Below are 15,992 nucleotides of genomic sequence, written 5' to 3' on the forward strand. Positions count from 1 at the left end.
GGGGGGTGGGGGGGGGGGGGGGGGGTGTAAAGCCCTTTAGCTGACCAACTGTGGTGTATCTCTCTTTCTCTGTGGTCCTCTAGTCTCTGCACACCGATGCCTATGATCACTACAGCGCCATCTACAGTCTGCTCCTGGACCGCCTGAAGAAACACAAGACACTCCGCATGACCCCGCCCATGCCACGTCCCATTGGCTACCCTCTCAACGCTGTTCAGGTAACCAATGAGCTACTGTGTTGCTGCGAGACAAAACAGACCATCTTGCTCAGTGTTGTTTGTTCATGAGGAGAACATGGCCATAGAGTTATTGAGTTACATCGAGTTACATATACACTCACTGAACACTTTATTAGGAACACTTGTCCACCTTCTCATGGTGGAGGTGGTGTAATGGTGTGGGGAATGTTTTCTTGGCACACTTCCGGCCCGTTAATACCAATCAATCATCGCTTGAATACCACAGCCTATTTGAGTATTGTTGCTGACCATGTGCATCCCTTCATGGCCACAATTTACCCATCTTCTAATGGCTACTTCCAGCATGATAATGCACCATGTCACAAAGCATGAGTTCTCAAAGCCGGCGTAGAAGCTATTCAGCTCGTCCGGGAGAGAGCTAGTAATAGTAGCTGCGCAGCCAGGTCTCCCTTTGAAGTCTGAGATGGTGTGTAGCCCTTGCCACATGCTGCATAGTTGTGACTCTTCTTATTACTGTATTCCCGTTTGGCTACCTTGATCACTCTGCGGAGATCGTAGCGGGTTTTCTTGTCGTTGGTGATGTCACCGGATTTGAAGGCTGTATCTCTCGCGGTGAGTGCAGCTCTGACTGCGCTATTTATCCACGGTTTCTGATTTGGAATCAGCTGGACAGTCTTTGTGGAGACAACTTCCTGTATTCCGTGTTGTATGAATCCCATGACTCCTTGCGCGTACCCATGTATGTCGTCATTCATCTCGCGGTAGATTTCTCAGTCCGCGTCGTCCAGGTAGTCTTCTAGAACAGCCTCTGTCTCCTTGGACCAAACCTGGACCGTTCTCACGGTGGCTGGAGCGAGTTTCAGCTTATGTCTGTAGGCGGGCAGAAGCAGGATGGAGGAGTGGTCTGATTTGCCGAACGGAGGTCGAAGGAGGGGTTTGTAGGCATGACGGAAGGGGGTGTAGCAGTGATCAAGAATACTTCCGACACGTGTGTTTACATCGATGTGTTGGTAAAGTTTGGGAATTGCTTGTTTCAGTGATGCCCGGTTGAAATCGCCCACCACAATAAGAGCGGCCTCTGGGTGCTTGTTTTCTGTGTTATTGACAAAGTCATAAAGTTCGCTGAGCGCTGTACTTGTGTTTGCTAATGGTCTAATGTACACCGCTATTGCTATAACGGCAGTGAATTCGCGAGGTAGCCAGTAAGCGTGACACAGCAGCGCTAGGTATTCTAAGTCTGGGGAGCAGAAAGTCTTATGGGTATGAACACTCTCTGGTTTGCACCAAGTGTTATTGATCATAAAACACACCCCACCTCCTTTGCTTTGTCCAGAAAGTTCCGCTGACCTGTCTGCGCGGCAAACGGAGAACCCCGGAGGAACAATCGCCTGGTCCGGCGTGTTTTCCGTAAGCCAGGTTTCGGTCAAACAAATGATGTTACAGTCTCTTGTTTCTCTCTGGAAGGCAATCCTTGCTCTTAGCTCGCAGAGCTTGTTGTCTAGTGACTGGACGTTCGCTAGCAGAATGCTGGGGAGCGGAGGTTTGTTTCTGCAGCGTCTCAGCTTCATCCTCACTCCAGCCCTGTGGCCTCTCGGTCGTCGCCGGCACTTCTGTTGTTGTGGTCCGGCTATTGTTGTTGTTTGGCCAGTGTCTGGAGCGAGCATTAGTATAGTGTTCCTAATACTCGGTGAGTGTAGTTACATAGAGTTACATAGAGTTGCAGAGTTGAAGGGATGCACATGGTCAGCAACAATACTCAAATAGGCTGTGGCATTCAAGCGATGATTGATCGGTATTAACAGGCCCGAAGTGTGCCAAGAAAACATTCCCCACACCATTACACCACCTCCACCATGAGAAGGTGTACAGGTGTTCCTAATAAAGTGCTCAGTAAGTGTAGTTACATCGAGTTATATAGAGTTACATTGAGTTAACCATAGAGTTATAGAGTACATTGTAACTATGTAACTCTAGGTAACTCTGTAACTGTATTTAACTCAGTTACAGAGTTACATAGAATTAACCATAGAGCTCAAGTCATGGCTTCTAAAGGCGAGGGGCAGGACAGTGAAAGCCAGAACGAGAGAGAGCTCAATGATGTTGATGATTTCTACCTCCACCAGCCTCCCTTGGTATTCATACCTGAAGCAGGAGAGCCAGTAAAGGGTTAAAAACAGACTAAGCTGCAGGGTGGATTAGAAACGTGCATCATCGGCCAGACTGTTCCCCCCTGACCCAGTTGACCCATAGGTTAGAGTAGTATTAGTCTTCATTGATAAAGCTGGTTGCTTGGGAAGTCGCCTGTCTGCTTTGCGCAAAGTGTGTGTGTGTGTGTGTGTGTGTGTCTTGCAGACGGATCAGCAAGGTAATCCCGTTAGTATGACCGTTCCTCACGTCCAGCTTATCAACCCAGAGAACCAGATCGTTGAGGTGAGTCGCCCGTCGTCATGACGACATTAGGCTAACAAGCGCATTTAAAATTACCGATGCACAATCCACTGCAGGCAGTCTGATCACACTGTAGGAATTTCACCCTTGTGAAATAAGATGTCTTGCAGGTCCAAAAGTGTTTTGTTTGTTTATCTTTATTGTCCAAGCATAATAGTATCATACAGTACAAGCGCATACTGGGTAAAGAAAGGCAACTCAGTACAATTACATGTTTGAGAGGCACACATTATATACAAGAGACCCTAAAGGTGTGCCTACCCTGGAGTTGGGCAGTGGTTAACAATGTTAGGGGGCAAGGTCATAGTAGCCTATGCATGTCAATGAAAGGAGAACAACAGGACTTTGTCAGTCAGTATCAGGCAATCTAGTCGCTATCAATAGCCAGGCAACCCGCTGGTTCTGTTTATCAATAGCCAGGCAGTCCAGTCGTCAGCCAAGTCGTTGGCCATGGCTTTATCAGTCAATGCCTGTAGCAGAGAGACTGACTAGCACACCCCTTTCTTATCCTAATGCCTGCAGATACATAACCATATTTCCTCACCACATGCACTACAATGGTGGCTTTACCCCCTAGTACACTCCTATAGTCGGCCCTTCAGGCTCCCTGAAGAGACCTAGTCTATGTGGGCTTTCACATAAATCAATTGTGATTTGTTCAGTTTTGAGAAACGTACCCCCACCAGCACACTACCCCTTTTCTGACTACATAAAGGTGATAGGGGAGATTGAGTAACTGTGAACAAAAGCTCCATAAACACCCAAATATGTCCTTTTTGAAGCTACTCAGGAGAGTGATGCAGGTCCTGTAGATATGTAATTGTGACTATCACTCATTCCAGATCTGGGTGGAATATAAAAGTCCCAGAAGGGCCAACTCCAGCACGCCTCAAGTCATTTGGCATAATGGATAATGGTTTCCCGGACGTAGATGAAGCCCCAAGTCTTGGACTAAGAAGCATCTTCAATGTAGAGTCTCTATTGAAAGTGGACTTTGCATAATCCATCGGTGTGTCTGCCTGCCTGCTTGTGTGTGTGTGTGTGTCTGTCTGTCTGTCTGTCTGTCTGTCCTGTGGTTTGCAGCCGGACGGGAACATGGTGTTGGACAGTGACGAAGGGGAGGAGCCTTCCCCTGAGGCCATGGCTCGGTACCTGTCCATGCGGCGTCACACTGTGGGCGTGCCAGATCCCAGGTAGGCTGTCAGAGTGTGTGTGTGAGAGTGTGAGTGACTGGGGGGGGGGGGGGGGGGGGGGTGGTTGATTGTGTGTGTGCGTGTGCGCGTGCACATTGGTACGTGGTACACTGTATCACACACCATATTGACTGTATTGTCTTGTGGCAGGGGGGAGATGGCAGACGAGATGCAGAAGTTGCCCCCAGGGTTCCCTCGTGGCGTTGTTGCCCCCCAGCCCCCCTTCCCCCTGCTGGCCCCCAACATGGGCCACATGCACACACTGATGCCCACCCAGAGCATGCAACCAACACAGCAGCTGGAGTATAAGGTGTGTGTGTGGATGTCTGCGTGTGTGTGCGTGCGTGTGCGTGTGTGGCCACACTGATGTCTCCCTGTCCCCCCTCCCTGCAGGAGCAGTCCCTGCTGCAGCCCCCCACCCTGCAGCTGTTGAACGGTATGGGCCCCCTGGGCCGGCGGGCCTCCGACGGAGGAGCCAACATCCAGCTGCCCGCACAGCTACTTAAGAGACCTAGGGGACAGTCCCCTCTGGCCACCAGCCCTGTGAGTATCAAATCAAAATCAAATCAAATTGTATTTGTCACTTATCGCATACAGTTGTAATAGACAAGTGAAATGTTTTGGGATCTTGCTCCACGCTCAACAAAGCAGCAACAACAATTCAACAATAAGTAATAAAAGTGAGAAAACGTGTGATAATGTCAGATGTCTTCTGATCAAGGGGGGGGGCTTCTTACAAAGCTCGAGTTCGGGGGAGGGGGGCGTAGTCTTATGGCCTCGGGGGTAGAAGCTGTTCAGGAGCATTTTTGGTCCGGGACTGGATGCTCCAGTACCTTTTGCCAGAAGTCAGTAGAGAAAACAGGGCGTGGCTGGGGTCCCTGTTGATCTTCCCAGCCTTTCTCTTTTTTTTTAATATATATATATATATATATATATACACACAGTGTGTGTGTGTGTGTGTGTATGTATATATATATATATATATACAGTGGGGGAAATAATTATTTGATCCCCTGCTGATTTTGTTAGTTTGCCCGATTACAAAGAAATGAGCGGTCTATAATTGTTATGGTACTTTTAGTTTAACAAATAGAGTCAGAATATCAACGAAGAAGTCCAGAAAAAACACATTATATAAAGTTATAAATTAATTTGCATTTGATCGAAGGAAATAAGTATTTGATCCCCAAAAGAGAAGGACGCAGCCCTGGGGGGACCCTGTGCTCAGGATGAGTGAGCTGGAGGTGTGTCTACCCACCCTGACCACCTGTGGCCTGGCCGTCAGGAAGTCCAGGATCCAGGCACACAGGGGAATGTTCAGTCCCAATCCAATCAACTTTTCAGCCAGTCTGGTGGGGACTATAGTATTGAACGCTGAGCTGTAATCTATAAACAGCATTTTCACATAGCCCTCCTTCTGACTGTCAAGGTGAGAGAGAGTGGTGTGGAGGACCTGGGAGACTGCATCATCCGTGGATCTGTTTGGTCTGTATGCGAACTGCAGCGGGTCCAAGGTCGGAGGGAGGGAGGAGCAGATGTAGTCCTTAATCAGCCTCTCAAAGCACTTCATGACCACTGAGGTTAGAGCCACGGGTCTGTAGTCATTCAAGCAGGCTGGGGAGGTGATCTTGGGCACAGGGACGATGGAGGATCTTTTAAAACAGGTGGGTACTACAGAATTAGCCAGTGAGAGGTTGAATATAGTAGTGAACACAGGAGCTAGCTGGTTAGCACAGGTCTTCAGTACTCGCCCAGGTATGCCAACCGGACCAGCAGCTTTCCTAGTATTCACCTTCAGCAGAGCCCTCCTCACGTCGTGTTCCGTCACAGAGAGTGCTTGCTCTGCCCCAGCGTGTGAACTCCCATCAGCCGCGCTAGCCAGCACTCTGACGTTGTTGTTGTTAGCCGACGCGCTAGCGGTGGTGTTGCCAGCCTCAAACCGTGCATAAAAAGAGTTCAGGTCTTCGGCTAGGGAGGCACCTGCACTTCCGGTTTAGGGGGGTGTGTTCCGGTAGACCGTAGTCCTCGCCATAGGCTCCTGGTGTCGTTCTTCTCCATCTGCGCCTGCATCCTGTCTGCATATCTCCTCTTGCCATCTTTCACCGGGCACCGCAGTTTGTAGGACTCCACTTTATACTCCTCCATGCTACCGGATGCCAGGCCGGAACTTCAGAACTGCCTTAATTCTTTGTGGCATAGATTCAACAAGGTGCTGGAAACATTCCTCAGAGATTTTGGTCCATATTGACATGATAGCATCATTGCTGCAGATTTGTCGGCTGCACATCCATGATGCAAATCTCCCATTCCACCACATCCCAAAGGTGTTCTATTGAGTTGAGATCTGGTGACTGTGGAGGCCATTGTAGTACAGTGAACTCATTGTCATGTTGAAGAAAACAGTTTGAGATGATTTGAGCTTTGTGACATGGCGCGTTATCCTGCTGGAAGTTGCCATCAGAAGATGGGTAACACATAAAGGGATGGACATGGTCAACACCAATACTCTAGGCTGTGGCGTTTAAATGATGCTCAATTGGTACCAAGGGGCCCAAAGTGTGCCAAGAAAATATCCCCCACATCATTAGATATTTGCGTTAACGAGCAGTTGAACAGGTGTACCGAATAAAGTGGCCTGTGTGTGTGTGTGTGTATATATATATATATATATATATATATACATACATACATACATACATACATACATACACACACACACACACACTCTCACTCACTGAGCACTTTATTAGGAACACTATACTAATACTGGGTTTTCTACATTAGATGATGGGTAAATTGTGGCCATGAAGGCATGCGCATGGTCAGCAACAATACTCAAATAGGCTGTGGCATTCAAGCGATGATTGATTGGTATTAACGGGCCCAAAGTGTGCCAAGAAAACATTCCCCACACCATTACACCACCTCCACCATGAGAAGGTGGACAGGTGTTCCTAATAAAGTGGTCAGTGAATGTGTGTGTGTATATATATATATATAATACACACCATTTATCCAAAGCGACTTACATTGCAGTGAGTGTGCACACTTTTCAGTATGTATGGTCCCAGCGGGAATCAAACCCCCAACCTAAGCGTTGTTAGCACCATGCTCTACCAACTGAGCCACAGAGAACCATCTCTCCTCTTGCACCTCTCAGAGTACAGATCCTGAATGGCTGGTAGCTTGCGGCCCGTGATGTACTGGGCCGTTTTCACTACCCTCTGAAGAGCCTTACGGTCAAGGGCAGTGCAGCTGCCGTACCAGGCGGTGATACAGCAGGATACTCTCTGTGGTGCATTTGTAAAAGTGTGTAAGGATCTGGGGGTCCATAACGAATTTCCTCAGCCGCCTGACGCGCCGTCTTGATCACAGCGTGGGTGTGGTGTGACCATGTTAAGTCCTCGGTGATGTGGACACTAAGGAACTTGAAGCTGCTGACTCTCTCCACTACAGCCCCGCCTATGTGGCGTGTGTGTCACTGTGTGTCATTGTTTCTCTTTTTTTGTATCTAGTCTATGTATCAGCCCATTGACGTGACGGACAACAGATTGATCATCATCATCATCATGTGCTATCCCTTTCCTTCGCTCCTCTCTCCTTCTCTTCTCCTTTCCTTCCCCCCACCTCTACCCCCCTTCCTCTACTCCTCTCCCAGCATCCCATCCCAGCAGTAGCCCCGGTGGATGAGGAGGGTTCTGATGGGGAACCAGACCAGGAGGCCGTGCAGAGGTAAGCCTGGGGGCGCGACCAGGGGTCCGGGCCGGTGGGAGGGGGTGGGGCTACATGGGTGGGAGGGGCGGGGCTACAGGGGGGAGGGGGGGGGGCTACAGGGGTGTGAAGGGGGGGGCAGGGGTGACCGTAGAAGCGTTGGTGTCCTGGGTTTCTGGGAGTGAGTGCCAGTAGGCTACAGCACTGCTTTTCTACCACCAGAGGGAGCACTGTTGTCCCAGTCCACTCCCCCCACCCCCCCCCCTCCCCCCCCCTCCCCCCCATCATGCAAACTGGCTTTCATGAAGCAAATCAAACTCCGACTTCTCATTCTCTACCAAATCTCTCTCATTTCTCTCTCATTTTCTTTCTCTCTCACACAGCTTCGCTAACTCTAAAGCTTGCAAAAATAATGACCAACTCCTCAAATTGGAAAATGGGGGGCTTCTGGGTGGTGGGGGTTCTCTAGATTCTACAATTATGAATGGCGTGCCCGAAGGGCCAATGAGGATAGAGAGCTGATCAGTGCTGCTTCCTGTCTCCCTCCCCGTGGCTCAGGTACCTGGCGAACCACTCCAAGCGCCACACGGCTCACGCACTCATGAGTGGCTGCGGTTGTGGCGAGCCGCTGGCAGACTCCCAGAGGCCCCAGGGCTCCCGGCAGAGGGGCTGGGCCCTGGATACGCACTGCCGGTGAGGAAGGGGCCCTACACTGAGCTGACATTGGAGCTATGCCAAAGCTCCGCGTAGGGTATGGAGCTAGGGTAGGGTGGTGGTAGGGTATGGAGCAGGGTTAGGGTATGGCGCAGGGGTAGGGTATGGAGTAGGGTTGGGTAGTAGTAGGGTATGGAGCAGGGTAGAGTAGCGGTAGGGTATGGAGCAAATGTAGGGTAGTGGTCGGGTATGGGGCAGGATAGGGTAGTGGTAGGGTATGGAGCAGGGTAGGATAGTGGTAGGGTATGGAGTAGGGGCAGGGTAATGGTAGGGTATGGAGCAGGGTAGGGTATGGGGCAGGATAGGGTAATGGTAGGGTTGGGTAGTGGTATGGAGCAGGGGTAGGGTGGTGGTAGGGTATGGAGCAGGGGTATGGAAGTTAGGGTAGTGGTAGGGTATGGAGCAGTGGTAGAGTATGGAGTAGGATAGTGGTATGGTATGCAGTAGGGGTAGGGTATGGAGCAGGGGCAGGGTTTAGGGTAGTGACACAGAGACATGGGTACCTGTGCATTGCAACGCAGAGAATCCCACCCCGCCTATTCATCTGCAAGACATTTCTGATGCCCGTGCACAGGGACTGGGACAAAGATGAGAGACAGGGACGGAGACAGCAACTGGGTCAAGGATGGAGACAGGGACAGGGACAGACAGAGAGAGACAGACAGGGACAGATGGAGACGGAGCGAGACAGACAGAGACAGACAGACAGGGATCAAGACAGACAGACAGAGACAGGCTGGGACAGAGACAGACAGGGACAGATACAGACAGGGATCAAGACAGACAGGGAGATACAGACAGACAGGGATCAAAACAGACAGGGACAGACAAAGACAAACAGGGACAGGCTGGGACAGAGATAGAAAGAGACACAGACAGGGACAGAGACAGACGGAGTGAGACAGAAAGAGACAGACAGGGAGAGACAGAGACAGACAGACAAGGACAGACAGAGACAGGCTGGGATCAAGACAGGAACAGACAGACAGAGACAGGCTGGGACGGAGATAGAAAGAGACAGATGGGGATCAAGACAGACGGACAGAGACAGACAGGGATCAAAACAGACAGACAGGGACAGACAAAGGCAAACAGAGACAGACAGAGAGAGACAGACAGACAGTGACAGATGGAGACAAAGATAGACAGGGACAGAGACAGACAGGGACAGATGGAGACGGAGCGAGACAGACAGACAGGGACAGATGGAGACGGAGCGAGACAGACAGACGGACAGAGACAGACAGGGATCAAGACAGACAGACAGACAGACAGGGACAGGCTGGGACAGAGATAGAAAGAGACAGACAGAGGTGGAGACGGAAAGAGACAGACATACAGGGATCAAGACAGACAGACAGGGACAGACAAAGACAAACAGGGAGAGACAGAGAGAGACAGACAGAGAGAGACAAAGAGAGACAGACAGGGACAGACGGAGACAGAGAGAGACTGGGGCAGGGAGAGACAGAAAGAGAGAGACAGACAGACAGATGGAGATAGAGAACGAGAGACAGGGACACAGACAGAGACAGACAGGTGAAGAGATGGACAGACAGGGACAGAGATAAACAGGGACAACGACAGACAGAGACAGAAAGGGATAGAGACAGAAAGGGATAGAGACAGGCACAGACAGAGACAAATAAGGACAGGCAGAGACATACAGGGACCGATGGAGATGGACAGAGACAGACAGGGACAGAGATAAACAGGGACAGAGACAAAGACAGACAGACAGGTAAAGAGATGGACAGACAGGGACAGAGATAAACAGGGACAACGACAGAGACGGACACACAGGGATAGACAGGGACAAAGACAGACAAACAGGGACAGAGACAGACAGGGACAAAGACGGACAGACAGGGACAAAGACAGACAGGGAGAGAGATGGACAGAGACAGATAGGGACAGACAGGGAGAGAGACAGAGACAATTAGAGACAATGACAGACAGGAACAGAGACAGACAGGGAGAGAGACAATTAGAGACAGACAATATCAAACAGAGACGGACAGGGAAAGAGACAGACAGACAGGGACAGATGGAGACAGACACAGACAGACGGAGACAAAGACAGACACGGACAGACAGAGATGGACAAAGACAGACAGAGACAGACAAGTACACACGCAGGGATAGAGACAATTAGAGACAGACCGAGATTGAGACAGACAGGGACCGAGACAGAGACTTGGACACGCTACAGCTGCATGCACCCTATACTGTCACACTCATCAGCTTGACTGGTTGGACACGAAGGCCAACTGCGATGTACTAAGACACGGGAGAACCAGAACTGTCCAGAACTGACCTGAAGGGATTGGATAGGTAGAAAGCTGTATGGCCATCCATTCAGAGGCTTTTCATGATCACAATCCCTGTCTCAGGGGAATCATTCCAAACTGGCTGTTGCTGCCATTTTGTTGCCTGGTTTCTAGGAAAGATTAAGTGTGTACTGGCTGAAATTTCAGTATTTTGCAGTGTTTATGTTTGTTTTATTTGTTTGAATGATAATGTGTCCGGTGTGTTCTTGGTCTAGATTGGATAGGATACAGTAGCGTTAGTAGTGGGTCTCGTGTGTTGCTGTTTTAGAATGACAACTGTTCAGTGTGCGCTCTTGTCACTTCAGGTCCCTGATCAGCTCTGTGGTGACGGTGACAGTTAGATAATGATGCTGCGAGTTGTACAAGGGCCCATATAAATGTGTGTGTGTGTGTACTTGTTTATATCCATTTCTATGTATGTCCTGCTTGTGTTGTGATCTATCTGTCTTTCTATGTGTCTGTGCGTGTCTACGTATGTGTGCATGTGTATACACGTTTGTGTGTCTACGAGCGCGTGTGTACGTGTCTGTATGCATGCGTGTGTGTGTGTTTACACGTTTATGTATCTATGTGTGTGTATTTGTGTGTGCTCACTTGCTCACTCCTCTCTCCAGGTCCAGCTATAAGGACTGTAACACCCTCCACCTGCCCATGGAGCGTTTCTCGCCAGTGCGGCGTTTCTCGGACGGCGCCACCACCATTCAGGCCTTCAAGGCCCATCTGGAGAACAGCAGCCTCATCAGGCAGCTCAAACAGGTATAGTACACTCACCTTTTGATCCACTGTCCTGTCTCTGGCCTTCTACACACGCAGCCTGCATCCTAATCCCCTGCTTCCATCTGGTACAGGAGGAGTATTAAAAAACCTCCCCCGCCGGGTTTGGGGACAGCGGTTATCCAAACCCAGTGTGTCTTTGAAATCATGCCTTTTAAAAAAACCACCAAATTCGATCACCAGCACTTTATAAGTGCACTGGCAATTGAATTTGGTCAAATTTGGTATAGTGTAGGTCTACTGTTTTCATAAATTATGTCTACATAATTTTGTCTAATTTTTGTGTTGTTTTATTGTTATATATTGAATGACTGTGAGAACTCTTCAAAGACAAATTCCTATGTATGTATTTTAAATACCTACAAATGCCAAAATGCACTCTCTGTTAACGCTGGTTTCCTGGACCTAGATGAGTCCTAGACTAAAAAAGCATCTTCAATGGAGATGATTATTTCCATTGAAAGTCTGATTTAGTCCCAGACTAGGTTTAATCTACAGTGGCCTCCATAAGTATAGGAAAGAGGAAGCATTTTGTCATCTTTTAGCTCTACGTTCCAACAGTTTGTATTTGAAATCAAACAACGACTATGGGGTTGCCGTTTTGAGGATAACTAGTGGTTTGCACCTTGCAGTGAAGCGTCTGTAGTTCGGCTGGTGACATATTCTGTGGATGGTAGTCTCTGACACATTCAAGCCTACCTCCTGGAGAGTGTTCCTGATCTGTGGGACAGTTGTTTTGAGTTTTTCATGAATGATGGTGAGCATTCTTCTGTCATCCACTGTAGAAGTCTTCCTTGGCCTACCAGCCCGTTTAAGATTGCTGAGCTCACCAGTGCTTTCCTTCTTTTTTAATGATGTTACAAATAGTTTTTTGTAAGTTGAAGGTTTTGATTATGTTTCTGATAGATTTTTCTGATATTTCAGCCTCATAATGGATTCCTTGACGTCTCTGTGGTCCTCATGTTGACAGAATCAATACTAGACATTGACAGATCTCTTATGCCTGTACAAATGATGTGATGGAACACACGTGACTAACAAGAAACACCTGTCAATTTTCCAATACTTTTGGAGCCCTGAAATAGGGGGACTGTGTATAAAAGGCTCGTCATTTCTAAATGGTGAGACCAATCTGAAAAAAGAAAACATTGAATTAAAGCTGAGAATCTTTACTTTGACCCCATAGTAATTATTTGATTTCAAATCAAAATGTTGCAGTATACACACTTTATTAGGTACACCTGTTCAACTGCTCGTTAACGCAAATATCTAATGGTGTGGGGGATATTTTCTTGGCACACTTTGGGCCCCTTAGTACCAATTGAGCATCGTTTAAACGCCACAGCCTACCTGAGTATTGTTGCTGACCATGTCCATCCCTTTATGACCACAGTGTACCCATCTTCTGATGGCTACTTCCAGCAGGATAACGCGCCATGTCACAAAGCTCACATCATCTCAAACTGGTTTCTTGAACATGACAATGAGTTCACTGTACTCCAATGGCCTCCACAGTCACCAGATCTCAATCCAATAGAGCACCTTTGGGATGTGGTGGAACGGGAGATTCGCATCATGGATGTGCAGCCGACAAATCTGCAGCAATGATGCTATCATGTCAATATGGACCAAAATCACTGAGGAATGTTTCCAGCACCTTGTTGAATCTATGCCACAAAGAATTAAGGCAGTTCTGAAGGCAAAAGGGGGTCCAACCCGGTACTAGCAAGGTGTACCTAATAAAGTGGCCGGTGAGGTGTATACTGCGTGCACAATTATTAGGCAAGTGAGTATTCTGACCTTATCGTTATTTCTATGCACATTTTCCAACTCCAAACCATATAAACTTGAATGCTTATTGGATTTAATAATTTTCAGGTGATATGTATTTGTGTAATGAGGGAGGGTGTGGCCTAAAGTGATTAACACCTTATATTAAGGTGTGCATAATTATTAGGCAGCTTCATTACGTCAGGTAAAATGGGCCAAAAACAAGATTTAACTGACACTGAAAAGTCACAAATTGTAAAATGCCTTTCAGACGGATGCAACACTCTTGAAATAGCTAAACTATGGAGGCGTGACCACCGGACAATCAAACGTTTTGTTGCGAATAGTCAACAGGGTCGCAAAAAACGCATGGAGAAGAAAAGGCGCAATTTAACTGCAAAAGACTTGAGAAGAATTAAACTACCTGGAGTGTCCAGAAGTACAAGGTGTCAAGTGCTCAGAGACATGGCCAAGGTAAAGAAGGCTGAAACACGACCACCACTGAATAAGATTCACAAGTTGAAGCGTCAAAATTGGGACTGGCGGAGAGAGACAGACAGAGACAGGCGGGGGGGGGGGGGGGGAGAGAGACACAGACACACAGACACACACACACACACACACACACACACACACACACACACACACACACACAGACAGCTGCTATCTTGCCTGAAGCCCTGGGACCTAGTTTCAGTTTGAAGCCAATTGCTGTCAATCTCCAGTGTGAGGGGCTGAAAGTATTCTTAAGGGATTTAAGTGTCAACTCACCATGGACTACAACAAAATACATTTGGAGTGAGGGGTGAAACCTGTCTGATCGTTAACTGATCATCCTGGTGGGAGGGGCTGCAACCCTGCTAAGTCATCAGCAATTACAGAATCTGCATTTCTATCCTGACGGTCACAGAGCGACAGCCTCCTGACACAAAGACGAAGGAGTCAATCAGTGGAGTCCATTGAGGAAGGCCTGAGAGGAAAGCCAAACGTCTACGTATTCTTATTCTATTTGATTATTTTTTCACTACTCTGAGTGTATTGACCACTACCTACATCTTGTATTGCCCACAAACCCTCTATCTCTACACCGGTAAATATCACAATGTGCTTTCTCCCCATTCCTGTTATTTCATCCCTCAGGAGGACACATCGACGCTACACCTCCCCTCGCAACCATTCTAATCTAATCAACCCACCATGCTCAACTGACCACGACCTCACTGTCACGGGAGGACTTTGGAACTGCCAGTCAGTGGTCCGGAAGGCAGAGGCTCTCTCAGCTTACACCTGCCTCCCTCCACTTCCCTCCCTCCACTTCCTTGCCCTCACAGAGACATGGATTACACCGGAAAACACATCTACTCCGGCAGCTCTCTGATGCCTACTCCTTTTCTCATTCCCCTAGACTCTCTGGTCGAGAGGGAGGCACAGGACTCCTCATCTCACCTAAGTGGTCACATAATGTCCTTCCCCTGTCACACCTGTCCATATCCACCTTCGAATTCCATGCTGTTTCTGTCACCTCCCCAGTCAAACTTCACATTGTTGGTATCTATCGTGCCCCAGGTCAGCTTGGTGACTTCTTAGATGAGATGGATGTCCTTCTCAGCTTCTTCCCTGAGGACGGCACACCGCTCTCACTACTGGGTGACTTCAACATCCAATCAGAGAAGCTTCACTCGTCTGGAGTACTTGACTTTCTTTCCTCCTTCGACCTTACCCTGTCCCACTCTCCTCCGACTCATAAGGTGGGCAATCAACTCAACTTGTCTTCACCAGATCCTCCCATACCTCCAACCTTACTGTTACCCCTCTTCCAGTATCCTTGTATCCCTTCCTCAAATCCACTCCCTCCCAGTCAGACTCTACCCACATTGTATCCTCTCGTCGCAACCTGCGTACCCTCTCCCTCACCGCTCTCTTCCTCTGTCTTATCCTCCCTATCCTCTGTTGAATCCTTCTCTCTTCTATCCACTGACACAGCCTCCTTCACCCTCCTGTCCACTCTTTCCTCATCCTTCGACTCTCTCTGTCCACAGACCTCAAAGCCAGCACGATCCTCTCCACGCGCTCCTTGGATGTCTGAAACCCTGCACGCTTGTAGAATAGGGCTCCGGGCAGCTGAGAGGAAATGGAGAAAAACTGGCCTCCCTGATGACCTAAAACCTCTCTCTCCTTCTCAACTATACCTCCTCTGCATCAGCTACAAAAGCTTCTTACTACCATTCAAAATTCGATCTGCCTCTGACCCAAGGAAATTGTTCTCCACATTTTCCTCACTCCTCAACCCACCTCCTCCCCCTCTTCCCTCCTCCTTGTCTGCAGATGACTGTCACCTACTTTCAAAAGAAGGCTGATGACATTAGCAGGTCTTTCTCTCTACCTCTCGCCAACACTGCTACCACTCCTCCCAAACCCACTGTGCGACACTCGGTCTCTGGTTTATCAGCTCTTTCCCCCCTCTCCCCTGATGATATTCTAAAACTTGTCAAATCCAAGCGGGCAACCACCTGCCCTCTTGATCCTATCCCCTCCCCCCTTCTCCAATCCATCTCCAAAGACCTCCTTCCTTTCCTTACCACCATAATCAATTCCTCTCTATCCACAGGATCTGTCCCAGCTGCCTTCAAGACAGCCAGTCAAGCCTCTTCTCAAGAAACCAACCCTTGACCCGTCTGCTGTCCATAACTACAGACTGGTATCCCTTCTCTCCTTCTTATCTAAGATCTACTACCTCCTTCATAACAACCTCCTTTACCCTCACCAATCTGGCTTTAAGGCTGGGCACTCTACTGAGACTGCTCTCCTTGAGAGCAGGAGGCCCTCCACTCTGCTCGAGCTTCCTCCCTCTC

General features: G+C 48.7%; 1 protein-coding gene across 2 annotated transcripts in view; it reads left to right on the top strand.

The window, feature by feature from the left end:
- LOC310823861 (serine/threonine-protein kinase SIK3 homolog) overlaps window positions 1-15,992 on the top strand; it is a 70,084-nt gene that overhangs the window by 36,745 nt on the left and 17,347 nt on the right. For both annotated transcript variants that reach the window (XM_083696744.1, XM_083696743.1), the window contains exons 9-16: window positions 84-218; window positions 2,553-2,630; window positions 3,732-3,841; window positions 3,992-4,151; window positions 4,235-4,384; window positions 7,500-7,573; window positions 8,111-8,245; window positions 11,211-11,352. In XM_083696744.1, coding sequence (XP_083552870.1) covers window positions 84-218; window positions 2,553-2,630; window positions 3,732-3,841; window positions 3,992-4,151; window positions 4,235-4,384; window positions 7,500-7,573; window positions 8,111-8,245; window positions 11,211-11,352 — 984 coding nt within the window. The remainder of the gene's footprint in view (window positions 1-83; window positions 219-2,552; window positions 2,631-3,731; window positions 3,842-3,991; window positions 4,152-4,234; window positions 4,385-7,499; window positions 7,574-8,110; window positions 8,246-11,210; window positions 11,353-15,992) is intronic.

The sequence above is a fragment of the Argentina silus genome (genome assembly GCF_951799395.1).
Source record: "Argentina silus genome assembly, chromosome: Y".
NCBI classification, from domain to species: Eukaryota; Metazoa; Chordata; class Actinopteri; order Argentiniformes; family Argentinidae; genus Argentina; species Argentina silus.